The sequence below is a fragment of the Phoenix dactylifera genome, chromosome 13 (assembly GCF_009389715.1).
Source record: "Phoenix dactylifera cultivar Barhee BC4 chromosome 13, palm_55x_up_171113_PBpolish2nd_filt_p, whole genome shotgun sequence".
In the NCBI taxonomy this organism is placed as follows: Eukaryota; Viridiplantae; Streptophyta; class Magnoliopsida; order Arecales; family Arecaceae; genus Phoenix; species Phoenix dactylifera.
In genome coordinates this window covers 9905031-9922052 of record NC_052404.1, presented here as the reverse complement: position 1 = coordinate 9922052, position 17022 = coordinate 9905031, and the positions used below count along the sequence as shown (strand labels likewise).

At 38.4% G+C, this 17022-nt stretch overlaps 1 protein-coding gene across 2 annotated transcripts; it reads left to right on the top strand.

The window, feature by feature from the left end:
- The first annotated feature begins 4948 nt into the window (after positions 1-4948).
- Positions 4949-16813, top strand: LOC103706699 (glutamate--cysteine ligase A, chloroplastic-like). Of its 2 annotated transcripts, XM_039133019.1 has the most exons (16): positions 4949-5133; positions 5366-5728; positions 6921-7071; positions 10381-10488; positions 10942-11034; positions 12032-12115; positions 12292-12360; positions 12444-12514; positions 12596-12664; positions 14132-14225; positions 14385-14474; positions 14568-14648; positions 15146-15238; positions 15511-15591; positions 15682-15751; positions 16238-16813. In XM_039133019.1, exons 2-16 carry the CDS (start codon positions 5403-5405, stop codon positions 16324-16326), a joined length of 1569 nt encoding a protein of 522 aa, XP_038988947.1. In that variant the 5' UTR covers positions 4949-5133; positions 5366-5402; the 3' UTR covers positions 16327-16813. The 2 variants fall into 2 exon arrangements, with proteins under 2 accessions (XP_038988947.1, XP_038988946.1); XM_039133018.1 differs by having other exon boundaries at positions 4963-5728.
- Positions 16814-17022: the final 209 nt, after the last annotated feature.

Here is a 17022-nt window from a genome sequence, read left to right as displayed (position 1 = left end):
CTATCAACATGGACCATTTCCAATAGTGAAATATATTTATATGAGTTAATAAATATTTTTAAATTAATTATAATATATTAATTTTTTTATTAATAATTTTTAGTATATTTTTGGTATATTAATAAATATATTGATTATAACTTTTATAAATATATTTATTAAGAAATAAATACGTCAATTATCGTTTATGTATTTCTAGCATAAAGCTTTCGTTCTCAATCGCAGAGCGAGAGCCATGACGTTGTTACGTTTAAATATTCCTCTGCGCAGCTCAGCAACAGAGCCTTGTAGAGCATATATAACAGAGGCTTTGTAGTTCGTCTTAATTAACGAATAAAAACCCCAAGAAGTCTTCGACAAGATCGATCACCGATGGGACAACACCACCTTCGCGATCGTGAGACGTTTGAATGTTCCATATTGCTCCCATGATCGTCCCTGAGAAGCTGTGCCCTGATTCTGACTGCTGGAATCTAATGGTGACAATAAAACAAATGGATGCAGATATGGTAAGTTCACATCTTAAAGTCAGCAGTCAAGCAACGCTATTATGGAAGCTGGACCACATCAATTTATGTGACATGTTTCTCACATTTAGATGATTTCTTTTCTTTTTCTTTCTTTTTTTCCTTTTTTTTCATAAGGCCATGGCAAGCCAGCTCAAACATGAAATCACTTAAAGTTGCCTCGAGAATTCATTAATGAGGAGTTATCCCAAGAGCCTAACTCCTGAAGTGGGCATTCTTCCAGTAGACTCTCATTGCAGCAAGAGCCTCAGCAGTCAGCAATCACGTCAGCATGCATGCTGTTGATGAGGCCCCTGTGACTTTTTTAAGAAGTTTTCCCAGTTGAATGAACCATGAGATTTGTGACAGGTTCTCTGCATATTATGTGTCATCTTAGGTATGCTCTATGCCTCTGCATTCTTATATTGCATTATATGTACCACTATTGTGGCCCTACTACTATGAGCACCCGTGTAGACACGTGTTTAGTTCAACATCGGTTATTCGTCGAGAAGGTTTTAGGTATTTATATTGAACTAAGGAATCCAAAAAATACCAGTTAATGCATACAACACCTCCTCTCTGACTCTTGTTCTCCTCGTAACATGATGATTAACTCCGCTATTAGAACTCCAAGAGTGCTTATAACATGATGATTAACTTCTATATAGGCAGTTCCCTTTGTCAAGTAAGAAGTTTGCATCCTCACCATTAAATCATTAATGTATTCATATTGCCACCAGCATGACTTGATAGAGTATTTGTTGAATTTGTAATTTGAGCAGTACTGGTGGCTACCAGAAAGTTCTAGGTTTAACAAAATTTATAAGATTCCAATTTTCACCCGTGTCGCTTGCTCTATATTGGACTCATTTTTTTTCATCTATAGTGTCCGGTCAGATCAACCACTGCCGTGTGTCTTCTGGTTAATATTCTACCAGAACTTGATTGCTTTGTCTTCACAGTTGAAATCTTCGCATTGGATCCATAATCCAAACAAGACATATCTGACCATCATTTTTCTGCATGTTGGATCGAATTCTGCTAAGAAAAAGGATTTGCTAAATTATGGTGTCAGACCATTCTAAATTGCTATTCTTTCTCACTCCTCCACCTATCATTTTCATTTATGGTAAAAATAAAATTTATTAGTCACACATCGGAATTTAAGGAGCCGAGCTATCCTTGGTACTCGTCTAGCCGACCTCGCCAAACACATAATATGACCTCTCGATAGATTCGAACTCGCCAACAGCCGCACCCATGTATGCGCCCACGCCCTCTTACGTGGTACATTGCAATGCTACCGCGCTACGCTTCGATAGCTGGCCCTCGACAGTCAAAGAATAACACCATGACTACTCCGACCATACCCTGTTACGACTGCCAACATCTTACTGTTCTCAAGAACAGACGGTGCCACACGCCACCGGCCCAGTTGCACGCCATTTGACTCAGAGCCACCCCCCTCTCATGATGAGGGCGGACAATGCCTCTGTCATCTGGGCCTCTCCACCGGGACTATAAATAGTCCGGTCGGATAACTTCTAAGGGACTTTTAGCTGGACCAAGTTTACCCCACTTTAATTTGATCGTTGAAAGGTCCTCACTGAAAATACCGGTGAGACTTTGTACAGGTCCGCAGTCGCTGCTGCGCAGGAGGTGGCCCCCGTCTTCTTCTTCCAACCACCGGTGGCTCCCTCGACTCCTCCAACGTGGTCACCCTCGGGCCAAATTTGAACCACAACAGCGGTTATAGAACATTTTAAGATTTTTAGCTTTGACAGATTCTGATTTGCTAGACCTTTTTTTTGGTGGAGGCATCAGATATTTATTTCTTTGATTCATCCCCCTAATCATTCTTCGTGCTTAGCTCGGCACAGTTTTAATTGGAGCCTGTTGAGGATTCTTGGGGGTGACTTCCTGTTTTACTTGGATCATGGTTCTTGCAAACCAATTTTTACCAAGCGTTGGAACTTTTGAACCTTAATCTAGCTAACCTTGCAATCATGTGGGTGTATTTAAGAGTCAATGAGGTCTATTTCACTTTGTTTGTGAGCTCTTGATGGACATTTAATTGCTCTCTGTCTTTAATTTTTTGAAATATTCTAGATGATAGATTTTATTACTTGGTCATTGTTTATCAGTTGGATTCAATCACTCCATCTTTTTATGCGTTGGGACATATATTGTACCTTGCAACTTTGCATCAAAAAAAAAAAAAAAAAAAAACTGGTGATTGGATCACCCAAACTCAATTTTTAGATAATGTCGCTAGTCTTGGTAACAAAACTGAGTTTGATTAGTGTTCTTTGTCATTATGTCCACCACTCTGTTTACGAATAAAATCATGAATTCTTCTTTTATTGTAAAATTAGCAATCATATAACTTAAATCATTTTAATATAGTTAACTTCTCCTACTTTCCAAGCTTCACTATATATCATTATTCCATTGCGATACTTTCCTAGTCCCTTTCAGCTCTTCGGACTACTTTCCAGACTTTTTTATTTTACTAGCATCGCATGAGATCCTTTTCATGGGACATCTATTTCTATTTGAAACCATATCACTATCAATATTAAATTACAATTATTTCATGACTTGAATCATGTCGTCAATGGGGTATCATTTCCTCGCAATCTAACCTAGGCTTACTGTAGTCTCTCACGGATATATTAAATTGGAGTTTGAATCTTCCACAACCTTAGATTGTTATGGAAATTGGAGTCCACCTATCCTCTCTCATCTTTATCATATTATTATTATTATTATTATTTTTAACATTCATACAGTAAATCTCATATAGATTTGATATATTCAGAAGTCAAGCAACGTGTTCGAGGTCCAGGGTTCAGAGGAGGAGCAAATCCAGGGATGAGACAGAAATCTAACACTGTTAGGCAGAAGTCCAGCTCGCGGGATCACCCCCCAACAACTCCCGAAGACTAGGACATGGAAAGTCCATCCAACTGTGCTGCAGACATCATGACCCTCGATTTCGTAATCCCTACCCCATGATCACGCCCATTAAGTGGGCCCCACTCAGGCCTCCATTCCACCTGAAAGTGGGAGCGCGTCCAAAAATCATATGGCCATTAGGCTTTATTTGGGGAGTTTTTGAAAAGCTAAAAAGTGTTTTCTGTTCCTATAAAAATATTTTTAGATAAAAAATATTTAATAAAATTTTTAAAAAATTATTTTAGTTTTTTCAGAAAATTTTTAGTTTTCTAAAATTAGCTTTATTTTAGAGATTTTCAAAAAAAAATATTTTAAGCTTTGTTACAATAATATATTATAGAAATCGGACTTGTTGGCCCGTTAGTCCATAATTATTTGAAAATTCATCAAATTTCGCCGAGTCTGAACGTTTTCTCAAGATGATGATTTTCTCGCTCAGCTATAACCGTAGATCCTCTGAGGAGCCTTTCTCGCCTCTCACAACTCATATGGTCATTTTTCTAGCCCGTTGATCTTGCTATCTATTTGCAAGAAAAAATTAAAAAAATATATATTTTTTAAAACAAATGACTCATATAGTTCTAATACCAAATCTTAAAAAAAAAAAAGAGTTATGAAGCACTCTAAGTAGCGCTCTCTCTCCAACCTATAGTGCACTTTTGGAATAATTAGCTATATACGAAGTCATCTAGTTTGCGTTGCTTTTATATAAACATGCGTGATCTAGCGTGCTACGGGGTCACCAATTCGGATCTAAATGTTGTGAAGCAAAAATGGTACCTATGAGTGAAACTCAGGCTAAAAGAACATTGAATCAATATGAAAATAGAAAACAAATCATAAAAGTTTTTTTTTTTTTTTTTATCCCTATGATCCGTTGGGACTGCATAAGGGTTGGATTAACATGTACCGTTCCCAAAATAGACTACCTAGTTCATGAACCATGCGTATATTGAGTGGGTCCCACGCTTCATGAGCCCCACGTGGCTCCTGTGGGAGCGCATCGTACGGGGGTTATCCTGCTGCCCTGATGGCGAATCTTGGCGGGGCCCACCTACCACTACTTATTTCTCCACTCCCCTGCAGTAGCTCTTTCTTCTTCTTCATTTTTTTTTTTCGCTGAAAAAAAAAAAAAAAGAAAGGGACAAGCCCACTTCTGAGTAGCAGCCTCCACTGGCCCTCATCCCGCCATGAGAATACTCGATACGGACAGAAATAATCGTGTGTTGGGCACCCCAACCGATTTTATTCATACCCTCTCCACCTATGGGCCCGGTTTGATTACTCCTCTAAGCTCCGGCACGAATATCACGTATGAGTACGTCATATCTGGCATCATCAAGGCTACTAGTAGAGCGATACGCCCTTTTATATTTCGTATCCGAGCAGAAAGCATCCGATCTTCATAATTTAATCGACGCCCGTACATTTTGAACTCGGAAGTACTTGGTTGGAAGTAAGGCAACGCTCCAACAAAGCTACCACCTTGGTGGTACCTACCTGCCTCTTTGGCCTTCCTTCTCGGTTCGGCTTCGGTGCGTCTTGGGCCGCAGAGCGGGAGCGTGCGAGGAGCGGCGCTCGCGTATTTATCCTGATTCCATCACCCCGAGAGAGAGCCGGCGACGAAGAAACCCTAGAATTGCAAAACCCTAGCGTCCACAGCGAGGTAGTTCTTTTACATCTTTTCGTCTCTCTCGCTTTGATGGAATTCCGTTTGAGAAATGGCGCTTTTAATGGAAAGAATCGAGTATAGTTTTAACCAAGATGGAGCCTTTTCTCTAAAATCTTTTTGCTTGATTAGTTGTTGCATGATTTCATCTCTCTGTATGCAAGTTATGTTTTGGTTTTGACGGCGGCGAGCCTTCTCTTTGTGCCCCCCACCCTGGGGGAATTTGTAGTCTTGTTCTTGTCTGAGATAGAGGAGGGTGGAGAATTATGGCGATCGCTTCCCGCCTGCCTCCTGACCAGATTCGTTGGTCTGAGATGTTAAATTATCCTAGTGGTGTCGAGTGTAATGCTATCTTGAAGGAGAGGCGGCTAAAAGTGAGGGGGAATCTTGTGGGGTTTAGTGATTTGAAGAGGAATGTGGAAAGAAGGTCGGAAAGGCTGCATTTCAATGTTGTTGGGTCCAGAAGAGGGCAGCGGATGGTCGTTGCTGCAAGCCCTCCTACCGAGGATGCGGTGGTTATGACGGAGCCTTTGACAAAGGAGGATCTTGTTCAGTACCTTGCTTCCGGTTGCAAGCCAAAGGAAGAATGGAGGTATGCCTCGTGATTCGCTACAGAATCTCTGTCATTTCTGTTTCTTTATTCAATCGTGACATCGTCTCTCACGCATGCTGCTCATCCAAGTTTGTGCATATGTAACTTTAGATGTCATTATTTGGTGTCTCCTTACGTAGTTTATTTACATGAGCCATTTGATTTGGTATATCCTGCTCTTCCTTTAGTTTCCACATTCCATGGATAGAGAGAAAGAATCATTTTTGTCCAGTCGGCATTTTGTCCCAATTTGTGATTATGCTGGTTTTCCCGCATTTCCAGTATTCTCTAAAAAATGTGGTGTGTATAGTTCTATTCTGTGTTCCTTGTTGGTTTAGAAACGAACAATACAATGGGGATCCTGTTTCGTGCAGACCAAAGGTTCTACTGTCACGAGGTGCAGGGGGATTAGTGTAAATTCCAGAAATTACTGCAGCACGGGGATAGTTGAATGCAGGGTCAGCGGAATTGTCCCAAACCAGACGGTTCTGGCCATTGTGAGCCATACCAGCGGCTTACTGGTATGCCTCCGGTGATGGAAATGAAAACCATTGTCGGAGCTGGAGAAGAAAAAGGAAAAAGAGAGCGAGCAGAGGAGGGAGGGAGGGAGAGGGAGAAGGAGGGTGGTGGAAGGTCGGCGAAGGCCACGGTCGAATTCCTGCTTTGTTCAAAATAGAAGAATCGGCCACTGCCGGACCTCTGTTTCGTTCGAAATAGGGGAACTGGCTGCAGCCTCATCACCGCCAGTCTCCACCGGCCCTCCGCTAGCATCCACCACCATCCGCCGGCCTTCTTCTTTCTCCCCCTCTCTCCCCTCTTCTTTCTCTCTCTTTTTTCTCTCTCCCACGGTCTGCATGCCCTCTCCTCTGTCGGTACAGGCTTGGCACGGCACGACGCGGTCTTGTACCAACTTGTGCCATCGGAGAACCGGTACGGTGCCCGGTACCATGCCCGGTACCGGTTCTGCCGACCTTGGTTGAATGTGTAGTTGTCATGCTAGCAAAAGTGGGGCCATGTATCTTTTTGTGTGCACATAGCGGGCACGTCATAGCATTTTCTTTTATAAATAGCCATGTTATTGGTCAATTATAATGGTTTTGAGTTTTGACTGTTGCAACATTGCTCTGCAGGCATATAATGAGTAAATGTGCACATATTATTTGCAGATTCTCATATAATTTTGTTTTGACAGAATTGGTACCGAGCATGAAAAATTTGGTTTTGAAGTTGCCACTCTACGCCCAATAAAATATGAACAAATTGCAGACTTGCTCAATGGTCTTGCGGAGAGATTTGATTGGGATAAAATAATGGAAGGAGATTATGTTATTGGTCTCAAACAGGTGAACATGTTGTTCTCTTTTATAGTGAAACATTTTTGCCAATTTTAGACACATTTGTTTCTTAAGTCTGGAACGTATTTTCAGCTTGTGTGAACATTGTCTTCAATCCGACTGTTTGCCAACTTCCCCCCGTTAATTGATAGTTTTCTGCCATCTCAGGCTTTGTATGTTTAATCTTGTAACTTTATTTTGGTCTCCTTACATGTACCTCATTTGTTTTCTTACAAGTCCAAGTAGATCTAAGCCTCTATTAATAAGGGTGCTTCTGATGGTCTTATTTATAACGATCATCCCACCAATCAGCTCTTTTCTTCAACTCTCTAACACTATGTTTGGGCGTGGACTGAGGGTTGAAATCGGAAAAAAATTCCAGGTTTGGCCCCATTCCAATATTTGGTTAAGCGACAAGTAATAGAATTAAAACAGGAGTGGTCATTCCCATTGGATATTTTTGGTAAGCAGAATTCATGGCATAAACAAGGAATTAATAATATTTGTGGTATGAATTTACTAGAAGCATCTATTGTATAGACTGGAAATAAATTACTTAATTATGACTTACATTACAAAACATTATTTAACTTCAGTTATATTTGTCAGTCAAAGATTTATCTGAAAAGTTCATGTGGAATTAAGGAGTTGGAGATTTTATACCACCACTACAGAGGGCTAATGTGTCTCACGAGCATTGGATTTGCTAGGCTGATTGAGATCTCCAAGCCCACCATGTTAATCGTGAGATTGTCATCAACAGGGGCGGAGCCGTGAATTTTCCCTTGGGGGCCAAGATGATGTTAGTAAATCATAATAAACCGATATGTGTTCCGCATTAATATATTCCAGTCGTTAGCAAATCGATTAGCTATATGCACATGTATGGGTATATGTTTGCATATTTTTAAAATTACAAATCCATGATATCTAATTTTTGTTTCTGTCCTACAGCATGTATTACTAGATTACTTTCATAATTAAAAGAATATATAAGAGGATAAAGGAAACAATATACAAGCATTGTAACATGGTTTCTTCCAACACAATAACCTAAGAGGATAAAGGAAACAATAACCTAGAAAAAAATATGGCATGAAAGCTAAAAGAATACAAGATTTCCAGAAATTGGAGACAATTGGAGTTGGGACAAAAGAGATGGCTCATAACTCATAGACATTACAAGCACACTCTTTTGCATGCTCAAGCCATTAACCATTCCTTCCTAGTTAACCTCCTTTGGTAATTAAGATATGGATTCTTTTTTTTTCGAGAAAAGGGAGGGGATTAGCGCCTACCCAGCCACCCAGGTGTAGGTGAGATTCAAATCTAGGTCATTGAATAGTATAGCTCAATAACTTTACCAACTACACTAGTTGCCACCCGTAAGATGCATAATCTTATTCCCTCTAAATTAGAAAAAAAAATCTGCCTTTATTCAAGCATAGGGTAGAAGAAGACAATGATGGACATTAAAATTGGTTAGTTGCTTAATATATGATATAGAACACATGATAAAAATACTTGAAGGAACTTGTATGCTGACTACAAATCATGATGTTTCTCTTTATGCCCCTACATTTCTGAAGGAATCCCACACATATGCCTAGTTCTAGAAATCATCAATTATTTGTTGTTGTGAATGTGATATAAAATTTACAATCAATCAGCATGATCACCTCTTTGGGGGAGTCAAGAGAAGCTCAAAAGTTTCCTTTTTTGTGATTGGTGGACAACGTATAAGGTGGAGATTAGAGATCCTTGTGGATTTGCAACTGCCTAGAGAAAGGCTCACTTAAGTAACGATTTTAACAAGAGTACTTGGTTTTGGGATGAAATGCTAAGTAGGATTTATTTGGAGGAATAATATTATCTAGATTTTTAGGTACTGTTTAAAAGGAAAGAAAAAACTGATTACTAGGAGGGGCCATAGGATAAATATGCTGTTAGTTTTGGTTTTGGGGGAGGTGGGGGGGCAATGAGATATAGTTAAGACTCAGCACAAGTGTATGTAAGGGGAACACGTGGATTTTTTTTGAATCTTGGGGCACCCATGGCTCCCCACTAGTCACCCCCCTCCCCAATTGGATGATCTCGATCTCGCACTGAGGGATTCTTTTCAATACATAACCCGCCCACGTCTATAATGATCTAGGATCTCATTCAAGAAAGCCAGCCAGAAGTTATTATTTGACTTCCTTAGTTCTTTATAAGTACCCAAGATCTCCCCGGTGCACAATTACACCCACACGGTCATCACAATATTCTCTCATCGAATTTGCATTCTTAGAACTCCTAATTTAGAGACCCCAAAATTGCCTTCTCCTTGTGACAAGCATTCTTTCCCATATTGGAAACTCCACCTAGTATGCGTTCATGCCTAGGAACACTCTTCTGTCCCTCATTGCATAGAGCTTACCAAAGGTTGCCTAACAGTAAAAATCAAGGAGAAGGGTGCATTGTGAAAAATTAAAATGGATAGGCGAATGAATTTGTACTACTTGGATTCGATTGCTTTGTCAAAACAAGAACTGATTTGATCATAAATATCAGTTTATGGGTGGCAGGAATAGTGGATGACCTCCGAGAGGTTTTGGAATGGGTGGTTGGAAACCATTAGAAGGTGAATCAGATGTGGCCACAGTGTGGAATGAGAGACATGGAAAACTCCATGTTGGAGGATGTTTCATATGCTGGAAGAGAGGGCACAACCAATTTGAGGAGGGACTTTTAAGCAAGTGATTGGTGCCCAATAGACAAGTAAAGATTCTCTAAGATTTTTCAGGTGACCAGCTGATTGGATGTGTTTGGAGATTTTGATCAACCTAGTAAATTAAATCATTATGAGAGGAGGCAGTGCGGATTAACTAACCGTAATGGTATTATGAAATCCCTTAGTCCAAAAATTAATCTCATTTAGAATATAACTAGCTAAATCAAACTATTTCTAGGAAAAAAAAAAGAAATTAAACATTAGAATGAAATAATCCATCTATTTCCCCACATTTCTGAATTCCTTATTTTTCATTCCCTTTCCATTCTGATTCTATTATGATTCCTTTTTATTCCTGTGAACCATAGTGCAAGTTTCCTCTTATGTGTTTGTTCATACCTCTATTGTTCACCATATGCTTGGTCTTGTGATACTCACCTGGCATGCCTTCTCTTTGTAACGTTTTGTTCCTTTACAACTTACAACTGCTTACCTGTAAGATTTTCTTGAAGGTTAACCTGCAATAACTAAAATTTAATGTCCTCATCAAAGTGCTTGATCTTCAATTTGATTTTAAAGGAAGAAGTTGGTTTCTGACTGAACAGGCAAAACAAAGCATTTCATTGGAGCCTGGTGGCCAATTTGAGCTCAGTGGTGCACCTCTTGAGACATTGCATCAAACTTGTGCCGAGGTTAATTGTCATCTTTATCAGGTCAGTTTTAATTAGTTTTAGCTTCTCTGTGCTGGAAGCCTGTTTGTCTCTCAGTTTGGTTTAAAGCATAAACCTTTAACAGCAGATAGTAGAAAATACCTTACATGCAATCCTCAATGACATCTTCATAGCTTCATGTCCAGTCTGTCTCATTAGTTGATCATCAACTAAAACATAACGCAAACAACTTTTAAATTCTGCACAGTTTTATCTAGTAAAGTTTTTTTCTATTTACCTGTGTATTTTCTTACTAAGAAAATTTGTTCATGTTGTTCATTTTAGCTTGTTTATACCCAACTTTAATTCTTTCTGTTCTTGTGTCTCCTTAATTTGTGACAATTCTTTCAGCAAAGAAGCATGGCTGCAACTATGCAGCAGAGGGCTTAAAATTCAGTTTCTGATAATTTTATTTAGTTTTCACTTTTCATTATCCTTTGCACTACTATTTGATAGGTGAAAGCTGTGGCAGAGGAAATGGGGATAGGCTTTTTAGGAATTGGTTTTCAGCCAAAGTGGGGACGAAAAGATATTCCTATAATGCCGAAGGTGCAAATTTCTTTTTCATTTTTATATACGACGTGCATAGATAATGCATGCATAAGAGTTTCACATAGACATGATTGAGTTTATTCCATCTCTGCTTTACTGCTAGTGGTTTCTTTTCTAATTGTTTCAGGTGTTCTGACAAGTAGGGTGTGTACCCTATCAAGTAATAGTTTATAAACCAGTCAATCGTATGAACTAGTAATTTTTTTGAGGAACAAAGTTAGATGTATGAATAATATTTGATGTTCCTATTATTGTTATTATTATATTTTATGTTTCTGAGTGATATTTAATTATGAATGTATAATGTTAGGTACTGCGCCTTAAAATTGTAAATAAATTATAGAAAGCCTCATATAAATACACCCGTATTGCAATTTATTTTTCCTATCTACCAAGGAGCTTTTTAGATTTCATGACAGTTCCTCTTATTGATTGCCTTGAGCAGTAATTTGACTACGATGTAGAGGTGTAGGCTTGAGAGCCATTTGCAAAACATATTCATGCTTTTATGATCACATCTTGAAGCATGGGCTCAACATGTCTCCCCCCTCTCCCAAAAGAAAAAGGAAAAAAGCCCACCCACCACCAACGAATGAAAGAAAGAAGGGCACTAACCAAATCTTGTTAATAAAATTTAGACTCTAAAGATGTTTTAAAGCATGAAAAGAATGTAATTGTGTTAAATTTTTATAACATCTCATAATCGTCAGTGGCTAGTTATTTTTCTTTCCACTATAATCCTTGTTTAAAGAGCCTGCTGCAGTACATTCTATGTTTTCCATGTATCATAACCTTGGGAATTATTATTTCTCCTTATCTGGTTATACACAATTTCTTGCTTTGGAATTTTCTGACTGATGTAAATTAACCAGTCTGTACTTATCTGTCTCCCAAGGTACCACATGGAACACTTTTCTCTGTGGACATGGTCTATTTAAATTTTATGTCTCGACTTCTTAATTAGGTTTTTGTATTAAGAGACTATTTTCTGCAGGGAAGGTATGAGATTATGAGGAACTACATGCCAAAAGTGGGTTCTCTTGGGCTCGATATGATGTTACGCACTTGTACGGTTCAGGTGAATCTTGTCTTCAGTTTAAAAACATTCTACGTCACATCTTAATCTACAGTAAAAATCTAATCTTTATGATAATTATGCTTCATAGCAAAAAATTCTTGCAATTGTAGAGGAAGAATGTTGTTAGCAGATTATTTATTAAGAAAGTAGTTCATAGAATGTTCTCTATTCTATAGGTAAACCTTGACTTCAGTTCTGAGTTAGATATGGTCAGAAAATTCCGTGCTGGTCTTGCTTTGCAGCCTGTGAGTATTTATGGCATATCTTCTGCCATTGAGAACTTCCTTTATTTCTTTAATGTTTAGTCTCTGACTAGTTCTTGAAACAGATTGCAACAGCAGTGTTTGCAAATTCACCTTTCACCGAAGGAAAGCCAAATGGTTATCTTAGTATGAGAAGGTCTGTCATTTTTTTTAATGAATTTTTCACTTGATATACTGGCTATGCAGATATCTTCTAAAACTCTAATCATTGTTGCAGCCATGTTTGGACTGACACAGATAATAATCGTACTGGAATGCTTCCTTTTGTTTTTGATGATTCTTTTGAGTAAGAACCCAACCCCCTTCCCTCTTCCTTCTTTCCCCCGCTTTTCCTCTTGATTTGGGCTTTTTGCAAACTATGAAATCTTTTCCAAATATTTTGACTTAATGTTTATCATTTTACTGGATATCTCTTGTAAGAGAATATTCTTTATGTTTAATGAGTAAATCAAATATATAGAGAAAACACTCGGATGTTTTATTTAACTGGCCTTTAAAACTTGCAAGTAGATATAATAAATTGTATTTAATTGTTAAATCCGTTCCATATGGTACTTATCTTGTCGATCTTGTTTGCAAGAGCAAGGACAAAACAACCCATTAGTAAAGCTGAATTGGTCATATGTTAATTTGTTAACTCTATTACCTTGAATGTAGTTCTTGACTGCAGTTGAGGATCTAGGTCAAATATTTAATGGTTACAAGATCTTTTATCGTCTAAATGAATTTTGTTGCCATCAAATACTTGACAATAATCATTTTCATTGCTTTCCTTTCCATATGATCCAATGCTTATGCAATTGCCATCTTCTTGTTGAAGCCTTGTTATTTTATCTTTGTTTGAGAGGACATCTATTTATCAGAGAGGTGAAGGGTGCTGTGCAAACTCTCATATTTAACCATCGATAGAAGGGTTGTCCTGTTGAAAATTTGGTTTTAGTGAATAGTCTAGAACTATAGATAATTAGATACTTCTTCCCCTTGCACTAGTCCCTTCATGCTTTCTGATATCACCATAAAGTAGTTGAACTATTATTATAATGATAATAATCACCAAACTTTACCTCTTATATTTGCTGCCTGATGTATGCGTTGGTTACATCTACCTTTCAAGGCTTTTACATCTATTCAATTGCACAAAATATTTGGAAACACTGTCCTGAAGTTTTTCACTCCAATGACACCTTTATTTTCCCTCTTTTCTTCCTGTTTTTCTGCTTGTCTTTAAGGAGAAGGGCTTCGTTCCAAATGCTATATGCTGGTCTTGTATGTATTCTGTGACCCTCTAATATAAGGGGGGAACATGAACCACTTTTATATTTATTGGTCATTGATTGCACAGTCAATATTAAAGACTGGCAGCTGCTTTTGATTGGAAAACTGGGTTGCTCATCGCACACTTTGCAAACTCAGTTTCATATATCACTACTAACTGCTACTCTATGCACCTTATATCACTACGCACCTTGATTGGACCTGTACGTTTTGTGGCTTGGGATCTGATCTTTTTATTTTTACATATTAAGGATTGTTCCCCCTTGCTGCTACCAGCTTGAGTTCATTCTGAACAAATTCTTGGTTGTTTAGATGCTATTTTGTTTCTATATTTTTCTTTCAACTAGAAAGTAAAGCAGCTAACGTGACACATTTTAAAAAATTAAATTTTATTGTTTCCCTATTACTTTGTTTTTTTATTACTAAGAAGGCTTATTGTTAATCAGCTTGGTTTAATTCTTGGTTTTTTTTCTTACAGATTTGAACAGTATGTGGAATATGCTCTAGATGTTCCCATGTATTTTGTCTATCGAAATAAGAAGTATATTGATTGTACGGGAATGTCCTTCCGGGTATCTTTTCTATTTTTAACCTCTTGAATTGGGTTGTCTTTGTGTTTTTTTTTGTAATATTACTTCACAATTGAGCTGCAAGTTAAAATCTTCATTGCTCATTTTTTGTTGTATTAATTTGAAAAATGGTACTTATTACTTAACATATGTTATGTGCAGGATTTTATGGTAGGAAAACTTCCTTCCATTCCTGGGGAGCTACCAACATTGAATGACTGGGAGAATCATCTAACAACAATTTTCCCTGAGGTTTCCTTCATTAGACAATCACTTTGAGAATGATGAAACTTACTATTGCAGTATTTAAAGATCACCAGTGCAAAGTTATTTTCTTATTTGCAGGTTAGGTTGAAAAGATATCTGGAAATGAGGGGTGCGGATGGTGGTCCATGGAGGAGATTATGCGCTTTGCCAGCATTCTGGGTATTGTGGCTTTCCACAATGATTTTAAAATTCTATTCAAAGGATATAGTGATGCAGCTGGCTGTTACAGACTTGGCAATGCCCAATGCATGCTTGATCATAAATGTTGCACTGGGAACTTATTTGGACCAAGGTTTGTCGAACCGGTTCCGAGACCCGTACTGGTCGGCAGCCGGTACGGGTCGGTACTGGTTCGAATCGATTGGCTGCGGCAATTGCATAAGTGGCACAACCCCACAGCGGGGGCCCGGATCTGGTGCGAACCGAATTCGAGTCAAACTGGTTCGGTCCGGTTCCGGCCAAATTCAATCAGGTTTCGACCTTTAGGGGGCCGAAACTGTTTTCCATTGGAGAACCAACCCGGTCGGAGACGGGGTCGCCTCAGTTCAGGCGGAACCGGCCGGTTCGGCTCGGTTCAGCAATCATTGGTTTGGACTTAATTACGTTGATAATTTGCTCTGTAATATTTAACTATAGCAAGTCTGTTCTGTTTGCAGGTAGGGTTATTATATGATGAGGTTTCATTACAAAATGTTTTAGACATGACTGCTGATTGGACAGAACAAGAAAGAGAGATGCTAAGGAGAAAGGTATTAAAGAGAATTCAAATTCCCTACATCTGCATCACCATTATTAAGTGCATGTATCTGACAGCTTAATTATTTTTGTGTTATTTTATGTATTTCAACTAGTTTGTTTCCGGAACATACAAGGATAAGGATTCTAAAATTATTATTTAGCATGGCACCATCAAGTTGAGGATATATTTATGTAATTACAATATGCTAGAATGGATAGTTATACTCTATATTTGAATGTTTACCTTTTTTAAGAATCTGATCATAATTATGGGCTATAATAGGTACCGGTGACTGGCTTAAAGACACCATTCCGAGATGGACTGTTAAGACATGTTGCTGAAGAAGTTTTAAAGTTGGCGAAGGTTATTTAATTAGACACTTAATGGCAGTAAATGTTGATGGATTGCATAATATATGATTTTTCCTTAAACATCCTTTTGATAATGTCGCAGGATGGCTTGGAAAGAAGAGGTTACAAAGAAGCTGGATTTTTGAAGGAAGTGACTGAGGTGGTTAGCACAGGTAGCCCCTTTCGTCAGTTAATATATTGTTATAACTTGTAAATTGCCTGTTTCATCCAAATTAGCATGTGATTGATGGGATTAGTAAGTTAATTTGTTTACTTTTGAAATTTAAATAAGTGAATTGTCTTTACTCTGAATTACATTCTACGCTGGGGATTTGTTTAAGTAAACCGCTTGTCTTAAACTGGGAATAATATGCAATAATAACCCACACAAAAATTGGTTTTCTGCTCGATACAAAAGGTAAGGGGAACAGACAGAAAGGTGGAAGATGTATAAATGCTTCATTTCCTTGGGGACCGGGATAGTTTATTGCCAAGTTTTCATGAAGGGTATGGTGCAGGTTTTTGCATCAAATATTGAATTCGAGATATGCTGAATGTTTTGGTCCTGCTAATTGATTTTGTAACAGCATGTTTATCATTTTGTAGATAGTTTATACTCGTCCTATTTAGCACTCCTGATCCAATTAGTCATGTGACAGGAGTTACACCAGCTGAGAAGCTTTTGGAGTTGTATCATGGAAAATGGGGATGCAGCGTCGATCCTGTTTTTGAAGAGTTGTTGTATTGAGGTGTAAAAGGTGTCCTCTTTCAGGTGCTTTCTATGACAAGCGAACGACCGCTCCCGACTATATGAGATCCATGAAGGAACCAGATTTAGTGCCTAATAATCCTCATTTGGGAGGAAAGACCTTGTTGCTAGAGAGGGGCTGGCCCCTCTATGGGCAGAAAATTCTTGAAGTTGGAAGGAGATTTGCCAGGGTAATGGGAAAGTCTACGCTTGCAGAGAAATGCTCTTCTTTGGCAGTGGCCCTGCTTTACATTGGCAATATTGCAACCAGTTTGCTTATCCAATAATTGTAATCCATCTGAAGGAACCTTGCTAGATCTGCATCTCATGGCGGTGTCATTTTGTAAACTGTTCCACCTCAGCCATCATTCAGGGAAATGCATGCTGAAACTTATTCTGATGGGTATACTGCACAGGCTTTGTGGCCATGGTCATTTTCTTATAATAACAAAAAAATTACTGCAGATACAGATTTTATTCTTTGAAAGCAACCGAGCCATCAAATGCTACATAAAATGCTAACAGTAGGGTTCATCATTCCTTTGATATATTATCTATAATTCTCGATCCAGATATCAGATACCTGACATTTTTATTTGACCATCGTCAACCCCAGAAAAAGTGGCAAAAAAGATTGCAGCTGAAATTTACCCGAGCCATTGGATCAGATGGTCTTGGCAAACAAGGCCTGCTTCT